Source organism: Cucumis melo, chromosome 1 (genome assembly GCF_025177605.1).
Source record: "Cucumis melo cultivar AY chromosome 1, USDA_Cmelo_AY_1.0, whole genome shotgun sequence".
NCBI classification, from domain to species: Eukaryota; Viridiplantae; Streptophyta; class Magnoliopsida; order Cucurbitales; family Cucurbitaceae; genus Cucumis; species Cucumis melo.
Window position 1 is genome coordinate 11628991 of NC_066857.1, and position 22260 is coordinate 11651250.

Below are 22260 nucleotides of genomic sequence, written 5' to 3' on the forward strand. Positions count from 1 at the left end.
CCAAAAGTTCTTTTCCTTTACGTTAACTGTAATGGCATACTATGCTCTAGTCTTTAAGTTGTTATAATATTAAAGTACGACGATATACTATGCTCTTTAAAGTATTCAATTGGTTATTATAGTTTATTAGTTGTAATTGCCTTTAAGTTATAGTAACTTGTGTTTGGAGTGCAAAATATTTTACTCTAATTAGGTAAACATAGTAATCAGTGTATAACAAAGAGAGAATTGAAATAAAAATATCATAGTTAATTTTAAATTAAAACTATATGTGTTGCTATAATATTACATATAACAGTATACTAGATTCTTTTAAGTCGATACAAATGTTGTTATAAGATTACTTTATGTTTTTGAGGCATTGAGTTGGCGGCTGTAACTACTCATCGGTGATTATAATAACAATTAGAATAAGCTATGTAGGTTTTATTTGTTTGTGTTTGGACTTTTAGGTGTAGACTATTTTGGTCTTGATAAAAATAGTAAACATCCCAAACAACATGAAAAAGTGAGAATGAGTAAAAAAAAATAACAAACATGGTAACAATGATTAAAAAAAAAAAAAAAAAAAAAAAAACTCCGCAAAAATGAGAGATTCAAAATAACAATGATAATAAGCATTATAAAAATGAGAGATTTAAAATAGTAACCCGAATATTAATTATAAGTCATAATAGTTGGGATGTATGTTGTTATAAAGATTACGTATAACGGTATACTACTCTTTAAATCATTAGAAGAGTTCCAGTAAGAATAAATAGAATGGTATACTTTGCTCTTTAAGTTGTTATTATGAGTCATTATAGGAGTAAGCTCATCTCTGCTGGCTCGTCATACTAATCCATGATAGTATTAGAGTTATTTTTAAAAGGGAAAGAAAGGTTTATTATGATATTGGAAAACATACTACTTGGTTACTCTTGTCCATGTTGAAGTCCATCTTCAACGGAAGTAGTTAGCTTTTCTATTTGGCTTCCCTTCATACTTTAGCCTCTAAACTTTATATAAAATGCATATTCAAGTAGATTAGATAACTATTTGTCGTCTGATCAAATGAAATTCCAAGTTTTTTAAATAAAATTTAGAAATGAGAACCAACCTATTAAAATCTTTATAGGAACTAAATGAAATTCAAACGGAATAAAATGTAACTGGAAATGATGGAATGATAGGAAAAAGAAATATGAGTTCTTTTGCTTTAAAATATTATGAATAACAATGTAAGAGAAAACACCAGCAAAGGAATCCCAAGAGAATGATATACTTCCACCATTCTGAATTTCACATCTTGAGTTCCAATTCAAAAGAAAAGAGAGAGAGAGAGAGAGAGAGAGAGAGAGGTAGATTCAAAGCAAAATCCCATTGAAAAGGGCACAGCGCAGCCCCTCAGACAAACAGACTAGAAATCATAATCCAATAATTGAACTCAACATACGCCTACAAAAGCTACATTCCTGCCTCTCAATCCCTCTCTCTCCTTGGAAGTCTCTGCCTTCTTCGCATCCAACAACCAAAACTCAGCTTTGCTCCTGGCCATTTCTACTTGGCCTTTCCATCTTGGCACCTGCTTCTTCCCTTTATTTTCGCGATTCAATATCTAATCGAAAGCTTAAACTTAACTAATTAATACATCAATTAATCTTCTCAAAATATCACCTACCCATGTACTATAAATAGAGATACAAATATTCAAACATTCCTCAAAGAGCTACCTGACAGGTCTCGTTGGCGAAGCATTGGGAGATTGACTTTTTTCCTTTTTTTCCTTTTCTTTTTTCTTTTCCTTCTTTTTCTTTTGGCAATGAGTAGAGAAAACTGTAATGCCAGAGCAATGAACTCCTCCATCGCCTTGCTGCAGGAAAGATTTAGACAATTGCAGAAAGCTAAGGAGTTGAGAGAGCAGAAAGAAATTCGAAGAATGTCATCTGAGTCGATACAGCCCAATACAGCAGTGTGCTCAGAGCAAACTGGGCTATATTTCCATTCTGAACTAGTTCTTCCACCTAGGTCACCACTCCAAGGCCCTTCATACCTTCAGCCAGTCTTGGAAAGCAGAAAATCTCATCTTCAAGTCACGGATAATCTTACTTTATCAGACATGGGGTCAAGAGAAAAAGTCATGCACAGAACAAACTGTGTTGATGATTCAAATATTGACACCTCTCTTCATCTGTGAAATATTATAACGTTAGTTTATTGTTTGTTGATGCTTTTTCCCGCATTTTCAATTTAATCCCTCACCTTCTATATGGTGTTGTAAGAATGAGGGAACAAAAATGAGTTATGCTCACTAATTTCTATCACTACTATGATCATCATTTTGATGCTCTCTAGAGAGGCTCTCGTCAACTCCCTCTGATGATAATAAATTATCATTTTCTACACTACCAGACTCGTCGTTACTGCTCCATTTCTTCTTCATCACTTTTGGGACAAGATGAGCCACTTCACCATTATCATCATTCACCCTTTCAAACCGAACAGCACTAACCTTTCTAGCATTTCCTGCTAATATCTGCACAAAAGTCCAGCAAATTAACTACAATACTCTAGAGATTAAAGAAACTGAACAAGACATAGTGTAAAATTGCTGAAAATCGCGTTAATATTTGGTGGAGAAATAAACCTTTTTCAAGGATGACAGGAAAATGAACTGACACATATATCATATTGTGATAGGATGTTTATTTTTCTTTTTCTTTTTTATTCTTTTAGAAACAAACATTTCATCGAGAACTGAGGGAGAATAATAAACTGCAAGAATATATACCGACTGAAGTTACTCTTGGTTCTAGTTTCTACTAATCAAAATGTTAGACAACCTACAATCAGGCTTACTACTAAAATCCAAATCTCAAGGTTAAGCAACCATATCGCAGACATAGGGAGCAGTTTATCACAGTTCAAGAATAACGGATATAAAAGAGACATGTCATCCAGTGAAAACTTAATTTACAAAATAATTTGCCTCTACAATGCATTATTCTGCACATCAAATAATAGATTCACAATCTGTATATACATTATAACACATGCCATAACCAACTAGTGGCAGATGAAAAATATGTATAAATTGAAATGATAGGTTGAACGATTATTTAATGTTTTTTGGTACTTACCCAACCAACTATACCAAACAGAATTGTAGATGACACAGAAATAAAATTATACCTCAATATTAAATATTAAGTGTCTTTCCTTTTGATTCTTGTTTTCAGGATTGGACTCTTCTTCATCATCTTCCTTTTCAAGGACCACTTTAACACTTTCACCCGTCCTTGGAATATATCCAAAAGCCTCACAAACAAAACCTGACACCGTCTCATATTGATGACCCTTAAGTGACAAGTATTATGGAAGAAATTAGTAATCAGCATTCATAGTACAACTTTAAAAATATACAAACAAACAGATGTAGATTTGTACATAGAATCATAGATCCATGTATATATTTAGGCTGTAAAGAGCATAACCTGTACATATTTAGGATGTAAAGAACATAAACTGTACATATTTAGACGTGAACTGATGGTTATGTGACTATTCTTGTTTTTTCCCTTTGGTTAACAGACAAAATTTCAATCAACTTAGCATAAATACAGACAAGTGGAGGTGACTATTCTGCAAGAATCAAGACAATAAATTAAAAGCCAAGTAACTGAATGGGTTTTAGTATAACACAGTCAAATCCAACCAGTGGAACTATAAGTTGAAACAGATAGAAAAATGTTCAAGGAGTTCAAAAAGATTCTTAGGTGCCACCAAATTCTGTTCTTCGACAGTTTCCTTCTGATGTTTTTATGTTCTATCTCTCTATTTGATTTTAATGTAACTTTTCAAACGTCAGGAGTAAGAAATATATTTGGTGCTCGTTTCCTTACAAACATTTTTCTTTACTACTCGTCATCCAATCAACAAACGCCTCTCCCAAAAAGAGTTAAACAATAATATTCAGAATCACAGTTCCCTACGATAACGTTGGTTTTTGTTGCCTTCGGTTCATTTACTCAATACTTCTAACTGGATCCAGAGCATAAAATCTACACCCCCCAAATTGTTGTTAACTTAGCAGCAACATACTGATTTCTTCAGTCGGTTTGTTGGAAGCAGCTGATTTCTTCTTTTGGTTTGGGAATTTTGTCAATCCTTCTTAGTTGACACTTCATATTTTCAAGTTCAATCTTTGTGAGATGTCATGATTCGGGGTTGGGGGGTTCTTTGAGTTAAAGTCATTTGGAATGTGTTCAATGCTTCAAAGTTTTAGCCTTTAATGATGGAATTTGGTTTTGAGACAACTTATTCACACCTCAACTAATCTTACGGGACAACCTACCTATCCCTACAACATTTGGGTGTTAAGGTCACCATGGATTGAACCCATGTGAGTTATTGAGACTATGTCTTCTTTTCTATCACTAGGCCAACCCATGATGGTTATTACATCAATAAATAGTCATGTTTCTGTTTCAAAAAAAAAAACTTAGCAGCAACATACTGAAAATCTAGAGCATTTGTAAATTTATCTTCCCCGTGTCTGATTTCAGCGTGGCTTCTACTTTCTTTCAAGTTTCAATCTGTGTCATCCTATTTCCACGTGTGAGTTCCTCTTCCAGCTTAAACAAGATGCCCTTTGAACACTATTTATAGTAGCCATTTTTTCACTTAAGAAACTCATAGTAATAGACACTCTGTAGGAAATATGAGAAGACAAATCATAAGAGCTTTTAGGATGAATAGACCTTGAGAAAGGTCGGAATATCATTGAATTTAATGTCTGCTCGTGAACCTCTGCTGGATTTTTCAGTAATTCAACTATTGTTTTCCATCAACTGGAGACAATTTTTCATAATCTCTATAGGCTTGGGTCTAGGCGATACCTAGAGGATCCTCTTTTACATCGTTCGTGCATTTTGCTGATTAAATTTAAGATATAATTACTTACCTAAAAACTCACAGACTAGTATCCTAAGAGGATTTTAAAACAAAATAAAAGTATACTACCTCTGGCATTTTGATATTTAGATCTTCAGAGAGCTGATCAATTGCAGTATTGGCATCCACGTCATATACTCCATCTGCTCGCATCACAATATAGCCAGTTTTTTTCTGGATCTCCTCCTATAGGTTTTTCAAAATGAAAAACAGAAGAATCATTCAAAAAATATCATGCGTGCATGAACAATATGGTAATGCTTACACCTTTTTAGTATAAATAAGATTTAAGTATATAATAGCACTAAATAACACGAATGTGGATGTTTTCTATAGCAAAGACATCAATTGCCAGTATCAAAAAGCAAACTCAAAAAAATAAAGTGATGGTACATAATCAGTGTAAAGGCAGAGGCATTTACCTTTGAATCATTTTCGTCGAAGATTTCACCGACAATTTCCTCAACCACATCTTCCAAGGTTACTATCTGATACCATCGAAAAAGTAAAAATGAAATTTCACTAAAAATAAAAGATATTGTGAGTTTATATTCTGAGTACTGGAACTTAGTCATGCAACTCTCAACTACCAAGTTTCTTCTTTCATAATTTACAAGAAAATAGAAGAGACCAACGCCCACAACAATATCTCAAACCTCCTTTGCAGACACCGCCACACCCTCAAAAATTAAAAGTTCAACTATTCCTCCAAAAATACAAGTCTGCAAAAGGATTCTACCCTTATCCCAAAAGAGACAATTCAAGACTATTTCCACAATACAGAAACCACAAGCCTCTGTACACATTACTCCAATATTACTGCAAACCTAGAGATGGGTTCCTGACTACTACCCTAGTAAACATTAATTGAGAAAGCTAGTATTATGCAGTGTATTAGACTCCTGACTACCCAAAGATAAAGCTCCTAGGTGAAAGTATATGATTTGGAATCCATTTCCTTGTCAAAATCTTAGTAATTCGGAAACTGCTGAATGGGTCTATCTTTTTATCTCCTATCATCTATCATGATACATGACCACAATGATACTTGCTCTTGGCCTCTTGATCCCTCCAATTATTTTGCAGTCAAGTCTCTTTATAAGGTGATTTGGTCAGATTCCCATACCAAGATGATCAAAATATTTAGCTTGATCTTAGTGCTATTAACACAGCAGATAAACTTTATAGACACTTTTTGTATATATAAATAAAGAAAATTTCATTGAAAGAGAACGAAAAAATTACAAGGGCCGCAAAAGCCAAGCCCCGAGAAAATCACATTACAAAAAAGGATCCCAACTAAGGTTGATAAGACCCAAGGAATAATTACAAAAACACTTTCGATAACAAAGCCCAAGGTGAAACGTGATACCGAATGGGAGACCAAGATCCTAGAGTCCCTCTCCACACCTCTAAAAATACTATTGTTCCGTCCTCCCCATAAAAACCACAAGATCACACAAACGCTAGCACTCCAAAGAAATTTTCCTTTCTCCCCAACGACCAAATTAAGGAGGTATTCCTCAATCAAATTACCTACTGCTCTGGGGTAAGCAATTTCCCTACCAAACATCTAAGCAATCTTAGATAGTACTCGCATAGTCGCAGCTCCAAAGGATATGGTACAAATCTCCTGCTGCCTTATAACAGAGAATACAACAAAAAGGGCCGACTAACGAGGACATAATCCTGGAAAGTTTGTCAAACATATTGGCACGATCGTGAAGCACCTGTCAAGAAAAGAATCTTACCTTTCTAGGAATCTTAATCCTTCAGAGAATTGAAAAGACCGACTCACTAGAATGGGAAGGATCCACCAAGGTTTGAAAGAAAGATTGACAGGAAAAGCCATGCATGGGATTGGAGCTCCATACTTTAACATCCCTTCTACCTTGATGAAAGTGGTGACCTTCCAATAACGTAAGGAGGGTAGCCACTTCCGTCATTTCCCTATCAGTAAAGTGGCAATCTAAAACCGAAGTAAAAAGAATAGGAATTCCTCAACAACACTAAGAAGTTGGTAATGAAGTGATTTTTGAGAAAATACAAATGATACAAAGTAGGAAATGAGGCACAAAGAGGTTTATCCCCAACCCAAAAATCCTCCCAAAAGTAAGTAGTTTTCCCCTACCCCACCACACAACAAACCAAGGAGAAAAAGAAGGAAGCTCTTTCGAAATTTCTTTCCAAAGATTCTGGTGCGTGCCTCTACACTCTCTAGTCAACCACTCAAAAGAATGGGGGCCAAATTTACTAGACGATTTTCGGCCATAGGGAATCCGGTTCATAGGTGAAACGCCATAAAATTCAGCTAAAAGAGTTTTGTTTTGAATCCTAAGATTCCCAATCTCCAAGCACCCTGAAGAAATTAATTTTTCAATAATCTCCCATCTAATTAAATGAGAACCCTTACCTTCTCTTTCTTCAATACCTTCCCAAAGGAAACAACATCCTCCCTAAATTCTTGCAAACCTCACTTGGGGCTCTAAAGAGACCAAGATAGTACACCAGGATGCCACTCAAAACTGACTTAATCAAGGTGAGTCTCCGCGGAATGGGAAAAAGAGAAATCCTTTCTTCCAAGGCGCTAATCTCTCTCACTTTCTCCAACACAGGATCCCATAAAGAGGTAGACTTGAGTTGCTCCCCAAAGGAAGGCCAAGGTAAGAAGAAGCAAGAGCGCAGACCTTGCAACCAACCTAATCCGCTTCACAATTGATACCAAACACACTACATTTTCCCCTATTTATCTTTGTCCTTATATATCTTCAAAGAAAGATAAAATGTGGCTCAACACAGTGAAAGAACTTCCTTCTCAGAGCAGAAGAATAATGTGCCATCCGCGAATAGAAGATAGGATAGGAGAATCTTTTTTTTCTTTATCGAAACATATATGTTTATAGAGCAAAAGAGAAACAGCCTAAGGGCAAGGGACAAGAAGGCCTCCCCAAAAATAAACTAAAGAACGAGGGCCTTCCAATTGTTAAAAATTATGGAAAGGTTGTAATTACAAAATTGCTTGGTATAATCCGTATTCTACCAAAAAGTTGTGTGTTGCAACACAATCAAAAAAGAATCAAAAGAATTATAGTTGTCTTAAAAAATTCTAGTATTCCTCTCTTTCCAAAATACACCACGAAAGGGAACAAATAGCACAACTCCACAAGATGTAACCTTTTTTACAACCCCTAATTTTGAATCCTTCTTGTTATGATATATATATTTATATTATATATCCATTATAGCAATTGTACATACAGTTTAGGGTTTCTTTGTTATCTATATATATGTAACTTTACTCCGACTTAAGAAATATACTTTTCTCTGACTTCTAGAGTACAAGGTATCAAAGACATTAGGGTTTCGAATTTTCAGAGTCATTAGGGTTTCGAGTTTCACGCATCGCTGGAAAGTTTCTGCACAGCCGCCACGCACCGGCGTGTGGGAGCGCGTGGAGCTTCCGTTTTGACCTCCGTCTTCTGGGCTTGTCTCGAATCCTATTTTCCAGTTAGTCTATGCAGTTGGGTCCATCGAAGATTATTTGGGTTTGACGAAAATTGAAGATTACGACCTCGTTCTAGGGTTTGTGGCTAGTTTTGTTCCAATCTTGCAGCTGTTTGGATTGATTTGTTTTGTTTGTGCAGACTACAATAGTCTTTTCTATTCCTTTCTTTCAAACTTCGTGAAGAACCCCATTCGAGATCTCCCTCGTTACGAACAAGAAAGTGGGGCCCAGTTGTACACTCCCTTCGTTCTACGAACCCTTGTAGATTCTGAACTTCATTCGCGAAGGAACCGGACTTTTGACGGGCCAGCCCTTTTTTATGCGCCGCTATACCCGAAAATGAGCTTTCCTCCTCTGGGCTCCCGGCGCTCCCGTGGTTCTAGAGAAGGAAAAAGGATGAGTCCTTTCTTGCATCTGGCACGAGATGATAAAGAGAGAGCTTCGTCTATCGATGAACAGCGGATTGACGGAACTCTTGGCATTGCTTTGTTTTTCTCTCCTTTCCTATCAACGAGTTTCGATCCTTTTCTGAGAAATTTCTTCGTGAATAGCTAGTTTTGTTCCAATCTTGCAGCTGTTTGGATTGACTTGTTTTGTTTGTGCAGACTACAATCAAAGTGTGCCTCCAATATGGCCGACATAAAGAATTTGGTAGTTTCTAACGTCATTCCCTTAGCCTCTAAGATCACAGGACATGAGTTAAATGGATCTAATTATTATGATTGACATCGAACAATCTTGTTCTATTTGAGAGGTACTGATATGGATGATCATATGACCGAAGATGCAAAAGATTGGCTTCGTGATAATGCTCATCTATATCTTCAAATCAAAAACTCCATTGAGAGTGAGATAATTGGATTGATTGACCATTGTGAGTCTGTTAAAGAACTTTTGGAATTTTTAGATTTTCTACATTTAGGTAAAGAGCAAGTACATAGAATGTTTGAGGTTTGTATGCAGTTTTTTCATGTTGAACAAAAAACAGAGTTTGTTACTAGCTACTTTATGCGCCTTAAGAAGATAACTGCCGAGCTTGCTTTGCTGTTACCCTTTAGTCCTGATGTTAAAGTTCAACAAGCTCAACGAGAGAAGATGGCTGTTATGATCCTTTTGAATAGACTCTTACCTGAATTTGGAATGGCGAAGGCACAGATTCTCTTTGACTCTAAGATTCCATCATTAGACGATACTTTCACTTGTGTCCTTCGTATTGAAAGCTCTCCAACTGGTGTGTCTATTCCTAAATCCAGTAGTGCTCTCATTAGCAAGAACAATAACCCTCGGGCACCTTGAGCTATGGATGACAATGTTCAGAGGAATAGTTATGATCATCGAAAACCAGATTCTACAAAGATTGTTTGTAACTACTGTCGTAAGCCAGGTCATATGAAACGTGATTGTCGGAAATTGTTATATAAGAATAGTCAACAATCTCAACATGCTCAAATAACTTCCACGTGATATACCAGAGGCGTCAATTACAATTTCTGCAGATGAGTTTGCTAAGTTTCAGAACTACCAAGATTCGTTACAAGCGTCATCTTCCTCTACTCCTATTGCATCCACTATTGCCCCAGATAATACAAAGTGTCTTCTTACATTATCTACCAAATGGGTCATAGACTTTTATGCCACAGCCCATATGACAGTTAATTCTCGCCTATTTTCTAAACCGTTGTCCCCTGTCCCCTTTCCATCTGTCACATTAGAAGATGTCTGTTCTGGGATCTGGCACTATTCATCTTACCCCATCATTTTCTCTGTCTTCTGTGTTATATTTGCCTAACTTATCCTATAATTTAATTTCTATTAGTCAACTTACTCATGACCTTAATTCTATTGTCTTGTTCTTTCCTGATTATTGCTTGTTTCAAGATTGTGTGACGAAGAAGATTATTGGTAGAGGATATGAGTTGGGAGGCCTTTATCTCTTTAATCACCAAGTACAGCAAGTTGTGGCGTGTCCTGTCGTTCCTTCTCCCTTTGAAGTTCATTATCGCTTGGGTCATCTATCTTTGTTCGTGTTGAAGAAACTTTATCCCGTATTTAGGTCTTTGTCCTCTTTAAATTGTGGTTCGTGTAAATTTGCTAAATTTCATCGTCTTAGTTTGAGTCCTCGAGTCAATAAACGAGCAAGTGCTCCATTTGAGTTAGTTCATTCTAATATTTGGGGTCCATGTCCAGTTGTATCTCAAACAAACTTTCGTTATTTTGTTACATTTATTGACGATCATTCTTGTCTAACTTGGTTATATTTAATGAAAAATCGTTCTAAGTTATTATCTCATTTTGTGTCTTTCATGCTTAAATAAAAAATCAGTTTAATGTCCTACTCAAAACTTCGCACACGGATAATGTGGGAGAATATTTTTCTCATACTCTTGGCTTTTGTGTGAACATAGCATTATTCATCAGTCTTCATGTGCTAACACTCCATCTTAAAATGGTGTTGCAGAACGGAAAAATAGGCATTTACTTGAAATTGCTCGTGCTTTATCGTTTCAAATGCATGTTCCAAAAACTTTTTGGACAGATGCTGTGTCTACGGCTTGTTTTTTGATTAATAGAATGCCTTCATCTGTTCTTAATGCTGAGATTCCTTATCGTTTTCTTTTTCCTACCAAGTCTTTGTTTCCTATTTGTCCTAAGATATTTGGTTTGTTTTGTTCGCGACATTCGTCCTCATCATACTAAGTTAGATCCTAAATCCTTGAAATGTATCTTCTTGAGTTATTCACATGTTCAAAAGGGGTATCGTTGTTATTGTCCTACCCTTAAAAGGTATCTTGTTTCACCTTATGTTACTTTTTTTTAGGATACACCCTTTACTTCATCACCATCGAGTTCGTGTCAGGGGGAGGATGACAATCTTTTTATATGAGATTACCTTTCCCACACCATCCTCTTCCACTGATGCGCCTCATTCCCGCCCGTTGCTTTCTCGAGTCAACTCTTGACGGCCTCCACCACAACCTTTAGACTCATGTCCTCCATCAATGCCTCCTTCATCATGCGATCCAAGACCAAGTGATGATCTTCCCCTTGCTCTTCGCAAAGGTAAATGCAAGTGTACTTACCCTGTTTCTTCCTTTGTTTCCTATCACTAGTTGTCTCCCCCCATATATGCTTTTATTACATCTTTTGACTCCACATCTATTCCTAACACTGTTCATGAAGTTTTTATCTCATCCTGGCTGGCGAAATGCAATGATTGAGGAGATGACTACTTTAGATGATAGTGGTACTTGGGATTTGATATCTCGTCTTGCAAGAAAGAAGACCATTGGTTGTAAATGGGTGTTTGCTGTTGAGGTGAATCATGATGGAACAGTGGCTCAATTGAAAGCTCGTCTTGTTGCCAAAGGTTATGCTCAAATCAATGGAACTGATTATTCAGATACATTTTCTCCAATTGCCAAATTAACTTCCATCCGCTTATTTCTTTCCATGGCTACTACCCATAAATGACATTTGCATCAACTTGACATTAAGAATGATTTTCTGCATGGTGATCTTCAAGAGGAAGTTTATATGGAGTAACCACCTAGGTTTGTCGCTCAGAGGGAGAGTGATAAAATATGTCGTCTTAAAAAATCTTTGTATGGTTTGAAACAAAGTTCACGTGTGTGGTTTGGTAAGTTTAGTCAAGCTCTTGTACCCTTTGGTATGCAGAAGAGTACACCAGATTATTCTATTTTCTATCGCCGATCTGATAATGGTATAGTTTTACTAGTTGTATATGTTGATGATATTGTTATTACTGGAAATGATGCATTGGGTATTTCGTCTCTCAAAACTTTCCTTCAAGGTCGATTTCTTAAGAAAGATTTTGGTCAATTGAAATATTTTTTGGGCATGGAAGTGATGAGAAGCAAGAAAGGTATTTATTTGTCTCAACGAAAATATGTACTTGATTTGTTGTCTGAGACAAGAAAATTAGAAGCCAAACTAAATGGTACTCCAATGATGCCGAATCAGCAACTTGAAAGAAGGAAAATTATGTAAAGATCATGAGAGATATAGGAGATTAGTTAGGAAGTTAAACTACTTAACAGTGACTTAATCAAACATTGCTTATTCTGTAACTGTGGTAAGTTAGTTCATGTCTCCCCCTACAGTGGATCATTGGGCTGCAATAGAGCAAATTCTGCGTTATCTAAAAGTTGCTCCTTGGTGTGGGATCTTATACAAAAATCATGGACATACGAGAGTTGAATGTTTTTATGATGTTGATTGGACGGGATCTCGAGAGGATAGGAGATCGACTTTTGGATATTATGTCTTTGTAGGCAGAAACTTGGTACCATGGAAAAGTAAGAAACAAAATGTTGTTTTCCGTTCAAGTACTGAGTCAGAATATAGAGCTATGGCACAATTTGTGTGCGAAATAGTATGGATTCACCAACTATTATCTGAGATAGGCTTCAGTATTACAGTGCCAGCTAAATTATAGTGTGATAATCAAGCTGCACTTCACATTGCATCTAATCCAGTATTTCATGAACGAACTAAACATATTGAGGTGGATTGTCACTTCATTCATGACAAAATCCAAGATGGGTTGGTGTCCATATAATATGTGAAGATTGGAGAACAATTGGGAGATATTCTGACCAAAGTTGTAAATTGAGCAAGGATAAGTTATCTGTGTAATAAGCTGAGCATGATCAACATATTTGCTCCAGGTTGAGGAATATTTGCCCAACTTGAGGAGGAGTGTTATGATATATACATATATAAATATATATATATATATATATATATATATATATATATATATATATATATTTATATTATATGTCCATTATCGTAATTGTACATACAGTCTAGGGTATCTTTGTTCTCTAGACTCTATATATATGTAACTTTACTCTGACTCTATATGAATAAGAAATATACTTTTCTCTGACTTCTTGAGTACACTTCCAACACCGAGCTGTCAATTTTACTAGGAAGACGAACCTCCAAGTCAAAGATTCTAAACAGAGTGTTCCAAGCTTTCTTAGTGAAGGTGCAATGTAAAAATAAGTGGTCCAAGGTCTCCTCTTCTTTGAAACAGAGGCAGCACATCGAGGGGCTAAGCATGGTGTGCTGGAAACTTTTTTGAATTTTCTTGTGAGTGTTGAGACTTCTATAGGCGAGCGACCATAAGAAGAATTTCACTTGTTTCAGGATTTTAGTCTTCCAAATGTGGAAAATCAAGGGAGCAACAATGGAGGGGGATCCTTTGGTTAGTTTAAGAAAGGTAGACTTCATAGTAAAGCTGCCATTAGCATTAAGAGTCCATTTAAGACTATCACGATCATCCCAAGGGGCCCAAGACTGAAGAGTTTCCAGAATAGTGGCCACATTGTCAAGCTCCTTATCAAGCAAATTTCTAAGTCCCAAATTCCAAGAATGACTAACATTACACCAACAGTTCCACAAGAGCATCCTTGTTCAACCCCAAGGAAAATAAATTAGGGAAAGTTTCTGCTAAAGGTTGCACACTACCGGTTGTCTTTCCAAAATCTAATTTTTGTTCCCTCACCCAACAAAAAATCCAAGAAATTAAGGAAAGTCTCCTTATGTTTCAGAACTATCAATCTTTTTACCACTAGGCCAACCCATGATGGTCAATTTGGAGTTTTTACTCATTTATCATTCATCAAATAAAATTGTTGCCTTCTTTAAAAAAAAAAAAAAAACAAGGGTTTGGCTATTTTCAAATATAGCAAAATGAACCAAAATATTTACAAAAAATAGCAAAATATCAATAGTCTATCACAAATAGATTGTCATATTTGGCTATATTTGTTATTTAAAATAATTTTCTTTCAAAGTATTAATTTCTTAAATTTCTAGTTAAGATCTTAGTTTCAAATAGTAGAAGTCATTTCATAAGATGAAAACAAGAATAGGTGAGTTTACATACTCCAACAGTGCCGCCATATTCGTTAAGCACAACAGCCATGTGAACTTTCCGGATACGAAACTCTCGGAGAAGATTCCAAACAGACATTGAATCTGGAAAACCCATAAAACAACTTTGACATGAAAACATAGTGGTAATTAGGTAGACTATGAATTGACAACTGAAAAATGAAAGCAAAAAAATGTAAGTAATAAACTCCCAACTTGTGATTAAACTCGAGTATAATTTGCATATATGTGTTCAGACAAAGTTTCACCAACTACATATGGTTAACCAATGCTGTGAAAGCATGAGCGTGCACACACATAATCTAGGCTAGTGCTATACTGTTTATTCATAATTCATCCACAAATTTAGAATGATACAGAGACAATGACAGGCTGATGACCAAAAAATAATTTTATCTATGAGGAAATAGCAAGTTACTTACTCCTATTGGTTCAAAAATCTATTAAAAAAAGTATCATTTTCCAACATCTGAATATCAAAATATCAGAAGAAAAAATTCAGATCAAATATAGTTTTAATTCATAAATGGTGTAAGAGGCCACATCCAGCCACTATAAGGATACCTGTCCAAATATCGGAGGGACTGAAGCATAACTTTCTAGCCTATAAAATTTAGTAGATACATACATTAACGGGATGTTAAGGATGCCAACATTGGAATCTTAAGCCTACAAATGTGAAGTTGGAGAATCAATGCAAAGATAAGTTCCATATGTACATAAGAAAGAAGCATTTAGCTCGTCAGAAAGAATCATGGAATAAGAATTTGTTGCCTGTAAATAAGCTAGAAACACCATACATTACGTACTTATGTCATCTTATCAAATTTACTGAAAAATGACATTTGTGTTAAATTACCAGGCACAAAGTAAGCAGGTTTATGAGCCATATCCCCAGCTGTAGTGCTCTCTAGTACTTCACCCTTCAAAACCAAAAGCGTTTATGATTCTACACTGTGAACATGCAATTGCAACTATGATAGATGGCTGGAGTGGGAGAAACTACACAACCTTCTGTACAAAATCCAGCAAATCCATTGCATATGCAATCCCAACAATGTTATCTATCCGCTGCTCGAAAACAGGCACCCTAGAAAGATAATCAACTAGTTATAAATTAGAATACCCAAAAAAGGTTCAGTTCATTTACAAATAAAAGAAATACAAGTTTTGCAGCTACTTTTGGGAGACATAAGAGACCATTAAATAAACTGAGATTAGTTTTCCTTGCTTCTGTTTTTTTTTCACATTTGTGTTCTACATAGGCCATGACAAATAAAACTACAAGTGAGTGTGTGCATGTATTCAAACCACAATTTGTGGGGAAAGGCCATCAAAGACTTGGCCCAAAACTTAATGTACCTTGAGTACTGATGAGTAACCCACAAATTGTGGAAGTCCACCAGTGTGGCACTGCCATCTATCGCAACCACATCAATAAGAGGTGTCATCACCTCTCTCACATGTGTATCTTTTATCTCAAGAACATTCTCAATCATATCCTGTAGTGAAACCATCATGACAAACCATTTTACACAGATAACCCAAAAAAGTATCAAGTACAACTCAAAGCATGTCTATACAATCAATAAGTCACAAAAATCCACATGAGGCAAGGAAAACTCTCCCAGATACAAAAATCCACAAAAATGCACCATGAATGTTCACAATCTGCAAAGTCAGAAAACTGGAGTAGACTTGGCTGGACATACAAACTAAAAAGAAAAAGAAAATAAATAGAACTCAAGAGGCAACTTCTGTTCTTGAAATTTATCAGATATTCAAAGTGTTCATGACAAAGCCCATTCAACAGGATTAAAATGACCTTAGCAATTAGCATAGTCGAGCTAATTAATAATAAAGATTAAATTGTCCGTCAAAAAGTGCCAATTTCTGACATCTGATTGCTCTTATACTTCCATAAAACCAAATTTTATAATTCGCAGAGATTAAGTGATAATGCAATATCTCCTCATTGTTTTTCCCTTGTATAATTCCCTTTCTTATTGTTGGCAGAGAAAGAAAGAAAGAAAGAAAGAGTGGGGAACCGGGGGTGGGAGAACAAACCACAACCACAGTATTGTCACATTTCAATTCAATTTCAGATGTTTATCAGTAATGAAATTGAAGTCTGAGATACAATAATAAAGCCATTGTGGTCTCTGAAATAGTTTGTATCATGTTAAGAGGAGAAAGAAAGACAATCTTGCAGTATACTATCTCAAAGACCATCTAGATATCCAAATTCAAACATGCCAACACGAAACAGCATTCTAAGATTTACTTCAAGATTAAAGCTCAAGAGTTTTACTAATAAAACATGTCCTAGGAAGCCTATCCATTACCTGCTCTTCCTCCTCTATGGCCCCACTCAGTTCTGCCCCTCGCAACATCAATTTTAATTCCTCCTCAGTTACAAATGGCTCACTAACACATTAAGACAAGAAAGTAGCACTAAAATGAAGCATTTTCAATGACCAGAAGAAAGAAGAAATAAGAGCTTCATAAACTTCATGCAACTACAGGCTTAGAATGGAACAGTGATCAGAAGCCTCCAAGTAATTAAAACATTGATATTTCAGAACTTACCTTCTCCCTTTCATACCAAGCATTTTAAGCATCCCCATTGATAGGTATGTGACAATTCTTCCCACTGGGTAAAGTATCACAGAAAGCCAGGCCACTGGTCTGACCTACAGGCAATAAAATCAATGCAGTTCAAAGAACAAAAATAATGTCGTAGTGTACAACTTATAAGTATCAATAAGCATCAAACAAAGAAATCTCTAATAGAAAATTTGGTGATGCAATAAGCAGATGTAACTTACCACAACCCTAGCAACCTCTGTAGCATTATGCACAGCAATACTTTTTGGTGTGAGCTCAGTTAGAAGCAAAATGGCAACCTAGCAACATTAAGGAGGAATAATTGGGGTCTATTTCCAATGAACTTTACCAAAAAACAAAATTTTCAATTATCTAGCATGTACATCATAGAGATATAGGAGATACATCATTATGGTTTGTATACTTACACTCGTTATGAGAAAGAGTAAAAAATAAAACAAACGTAGCACTTAAATCTAACAAGTGCAGTCAATTTACTTAACTGATTGCATAAATTGGGGAGATAGGAAGGGATAACAGATATCTTTTATTTTTTTAATAACAATCAATCTCACTCCTTGATCGCTTGATGATAAGCAAATCTCAAATGGGTTTGTGCTGCAAAAGTTATTGTTTATGACAGTTTTCATATGAAGAGGACACCCAAAATACAAAATAAAAAAGAAATATAGAAGACAGATGAAACTATCCAAACACGAAGCCCTTGTCAATGCTGTCACTCATACAAATCATAACTCCTATCCACATCTGTCACACAAAGAACTTCACTTTTTTGGGATCCTAACCTTCCAAAAAGGAAAAACACAGAGGCAACCCATTCAGGTTCTTCTCACTAAAAATCTAATAATACCTCTCCAACAAAATTCCTCTAGGCACAGCTTTAATTTCGTTCATCTGTAGTATTTTTGTCTTTCCCCAAAGCCTTTGACCACACAACAATCATTTAAATTACCTTTGTTTGCTTGGGTAACCAAATACCCAATACATGAAACTACTGTAGTATTAGAATTCAAAATCTCCAAACTAAGGAGAAATGAAGAACGGATTCAATTCTTCCACTTCCAAGTTCCAATACTCATGTTTGGATATCTCCTTTAAATTCTTCTAGTCATGCTTAAGCCTTCCAGACATAGGGCTATTTCGCAGCTTAATCTGTTTTTTAATGGTTGCCAAGAACTGCGATTAGGTGGCTCCTAATCTCAACAGTGTTTCACTTAAAATTGTGTTAATCATAAGAACAACCTAAGAGAAAAAAGAAGGGAAAGAAACTTCTCTTACAAACACATATGACCAGACACGTGGCTTATTTATTTCCTAAGTAGAAAACAATTGTCTAAAAATCCACAACTCCCTATCTTCTTTTGGTCCTTTACCCTTCCAAAATAATAAAACAGCTTTTTCTTTCAATATCCTACCAGGTTCTAGTATTTCTTGGTTGAAACAACATCCTCGAGGAATGTAAGGCACCACCACCACCGCCACCACCTTAATTGAACAAGAATTTGAGTTCTAAAGAATGTAAGGCACCACCATTTTCAATCTTTCTTTGAGTTTATACATACCCCGAGTTGTTTGAAATTCATGAGTACTATATTCTGCTAGGTTTCTTGCCAACTCAACATCACACATACATTTTTCAATAATCAAGTTCATGACATACATGATACATGCATATCATACATGTAGGGGTATTCAAAAAATAGTTGAAAACCGAACCGATTGACAAACCGAACTGCAACCGAACCAAAATCGAATGCATGCGATTCGATTCGATTTGTGTTAAACTGAAACTGATTCTTATGCAGTTCGGTTCGGTTTAAGACATTAAACCGATTCTAAAACCAAACTAAACCACTTTATTTAAAAAATCAATTATATATGTATAGATAAATAATTACATATATAAGTAGAACTTAGGGTAGGGTATAAGTATAACTTTGTATGAATTATTTTGGACTTTCAAACTTCAATGTTTGAAACTTCTATGTCTTGTACTTAATAACTGTACAAATTAATTTAATCTATGTGTATAACTTTGTAGGACTTTTATTTATGTATAACGTTGGGATTTCGATTCTAATAATCGTACAAGCGATTCGGTTTTATTTATGCATAAGCACTTCGGTTTTATTTATGCATAAGCACTTCGGTTTGACACAGATGAGCGGTTTGGTTCGGTTTCGGATGCTTTTCTTTTTTTTTTAATTTTGTGGTTTGGTGCGGTTTTAGCTTCAAACCGAACCGAACCGTGAACACCCCTACATACATGTAGTGAGGGTAAGATAGGTAAGTGAGTATGTTTATCAGTAAATCAATTTCCAGACATTGTTCAAGATTGGGCATTCATACATACAGTCATCACTCCAGTTGCTGCGCTAACACCAGCTTCCCCAAAGATTGCAGTTGCAGCTTCAGTGACTAATGCAGTTGCCCCAATATTTACCACACTAAGTACATCAGCAGAATCTAAGATGAGAAAGAAACAAGCTGATAAAACTTGTTGAATTTGTTGTGACAAAGATGAAAAGAGTATTACGTTGTGCCAATAAGTATGGTTGTGAGAAATCTTGTAACATCAGTACGAAGCATTTTGAAGACGCCATCTTCAGGTTCCTTTTCAGCCAATTCACGTACCTGATATGGTATTAAAAGTAGTATTAAAAAAAGTAACAATAAAAGAAGAGAGAGAAAGAGAGCCATTAACTTATACATTTGTTCAAATGATTACAATTACAAAAAGGAAATTAAAATGTCAAAACAGAACACCCAAACTCTTGGCAGATTAGCTTGGTTCTTGCTTCCTAACAGGTAGGACTGCCCTCAAAGACGTGCCAACAGACAAAACTCAAGTACTGAGGAGTCTAGCTTCAACCTACTATCTATCTCTGGTACTGACTCACGACCGCTCTGCCAAACTTGCACTCTTGACACATCTTTGAAGTTTTTAATTCAACCCCCAGGTTCCCTGGAAGTGCCCATGTCTAATAATCATAGATGTAAAATTTTATCCATGAGTGTCCATAATTAGGATGGTGAAGTTAGTCAATCGATAATAATTTCCCAACCACTTCTCTTCTACTGAAGACCATTTTCCAAGAAGTTTTATCCAACAAAAGTTTCAACTCATGAGGCTATATGCTTTACAAAATTTCCGTTAATCAAGTTTGACGGTGTCTTCTTCATCTAAATGAGCAACAAGGTCTCGTTTCATATAGGCAACATCTTGTTACATATAGGAAAGTTATGTTCCGCTTTTAACAACACAAATGAATAATTCACTAATCCAGTAAAGGAAGCATGAAGGCACTCAGTAATTTCTGAGAACAAGAAGTTGGCACTAATTTGTAAATTCGGTTTAAAGCCATTTTGAACTTTAGATTGAAAATTGCATTTAAACAGGAGAACAAGCGTCTATATCTATCTATACACAAGTTTAGTTTGCGTATTGGTGATAAGCTACATGCAATAGATGAATGTAATTGATAAACAAAAGAAGCGATTGCATATGTACGTCAAATTACTCAATCTCAAAACAGGCGTGTTTTATAAAATCTATCTAAGAAACAAAAATAAATGGGATGCATCAACTGGATTACCTTCCAAGGCCAAAGTGTGGTTATTGAAGTCTCAGCCATAGAGAAAAACGCAGAGAGTCCCAAAAGCAAAGCTAAAATCAAACCCTGCTCCTTGAAAATCTTAAGGACCAGCAACGCCTTTGGCCACGCATTTCTAAACGCCAATATCCCCTGCCCAGCAATATCCTTGCTGAGACTAACCACCCCCTCTGTTGCCAAGACATTTTTACAGCCAACAACCAGCACACCGTAGACAATTGCAGTGAAAAGAATCCCACGCTTTGCTATTTCTCTAACAAAATCCCGATTCGGTTCAGGAATACCAGGGCAGTTCGAGCTCTCACTAACCCCACATCCCAAACGAGCTCCATTTGCAAATACATCAGTTTCTTCATAAATCGTGCACAGAATGCTTCCAGAACCACGAAATTGAACAGAAGTCGACGAATAAAGACTAGGGTACCGATTGTTATTCCGAAAATTCCTTACCGGTACAGCCTTATATCGACAGCAATGCAGAAGAGAAAACGGTTTCGCGCCAAGAGAGAAGGCGGACGAACCCAGGGTCGAAGACTGTAGCGCCATGAACAAAATTTTCAAGGACCCAGGACCTAAAATTCAATGCAGAATGAAAATGAGATCGAAATAGAGATCAATTCAAACGTAACGTAAAAGGGGATTTGGCTGCTCCTTTCTCCTTCTTCTTCTTCTCCTTCTTCTTCTTCTGCTGCTGGAACAGGGAATAGAAGGGAGAAGAAAAAGGAAGCTAAAGAGAAGGTAGAATTGATCCTAAGCAGGACCCATGGCTGAATTTGGAGTTGGTAGCCTTAGAGGCATAAGAAGGAGGCTGGTTTCTTCATAAACATGTCAATGGCAATGGGTGCAAGCAAAGATAAATTGAGAAAAATGTTTGATGCCCTGAAGAAGATGGGTCCAATGGCCATTTGTTTTGTTGTGCAGGGGCTTTTTGCATTTCTAGTTTTTGGAAAATCTGCTCAAAAATTGCTCTCTTTTGTATTTTGAATGATTGCATGACTAACTTATTTTGGACTCAAAATAAAAATGGTCTCATTTGGTTTAAACCATGTCAATTAACCCTTTATCGATCTCATGCATGAGTGAAGTAATGAAACTTGTCCTTGATGACAGAAGGTAAGCCATGATTTGCTGCGGGTTTATGGTTTTCTTAACGGGTGATGACATTTTTCGAATGGCTCTTTGATTTGCTGCAGGTTTATGGTATAATATATCATCATATTTCTTTCAATTTGATTATATTCCTAAATACTATGTTGATGTGAACGATGTGAGTTCATTAAGTTCATTACATGAGAATGTAGTCCCATTTGAACTAGGAGAGGATATTAATGGGTTGATGAATATAGAGTCTCAATCATGGATTTGCATTTGTTGATGGATTCTTAGGTAAGATTAGTATCGACATCGTAAATATCTTTGAGCTATAGGCTATTGGGATAAACACCTTACCTTGGGATCAATTATCTCCTTCTCGTGTGTCTAATAGAATACCAATCAACAAATAACAATCGAGTATAGACACAAAAAAATTTAACATGGAAAAACCCCTTCAATGTGAGAAGTAAGAAACCATAAACCAAAGTCAAAATCTCTACTATAATTAGTAATGGGTACAACAAAATTCTCCCTAGTCACAACTAGAGCATACACAACAGA

At 36.0% G+C, this 22260-nt stretch overlaps 1 protein-coding gene across 2 annotated transcripts; it reads right to left on the reverse strand.

Moving 5' to 3' along the window:
• Window positions 1–1341: 1341 nt before the first annotated feature.
• On the reverse strand, window positions 1342–21544 carry LOC103501228 (DUF21 domain-containing protein At1g55930, chloroplastic). Of its 2 annotated transcripts, XM_008464747.3 has the most exons (15): window positions 20587–21544; window positions 19527–19624; window positions 19344–19437; window positions 17191–17268; window positions 16952–17055; window positions 16708–16789; window positions 15725–15864; window positions 15374–15452; window positions 15222–15285; window positions 14355–14446; window positions 5355–5420; window positions 5002–5118; window positions 3172–3336; window positions 2242–2515; window positions 1342–2170 (listed from the first exon to the last, which is right to left on the reverse strand). In XM_008464747.3, the coding sequence occupies exons 1-14, from the start codon at window positions 21148–21150 to the stop codon at window positions 2291–2293; spliced, it is 1968 nt and encodes a 655-aa protein (XP_008462969.1). In that variant the 5' UTR covers window positions 21151–21544; the 3' UTR covers window positions 1342–2170; window positions 2242–2290. The 2 variants fall into 2 exon arrangements, with proteins under 2 accessions (XP_008462969.1, XP_008462967.1); XM_008464745.3 differs by having other exon boundaries at window positions 1342–2515; window positions 20587–21543.
• Between the last annotated feature and the right edge of the window lie 716 nt (window positions 21545–22260).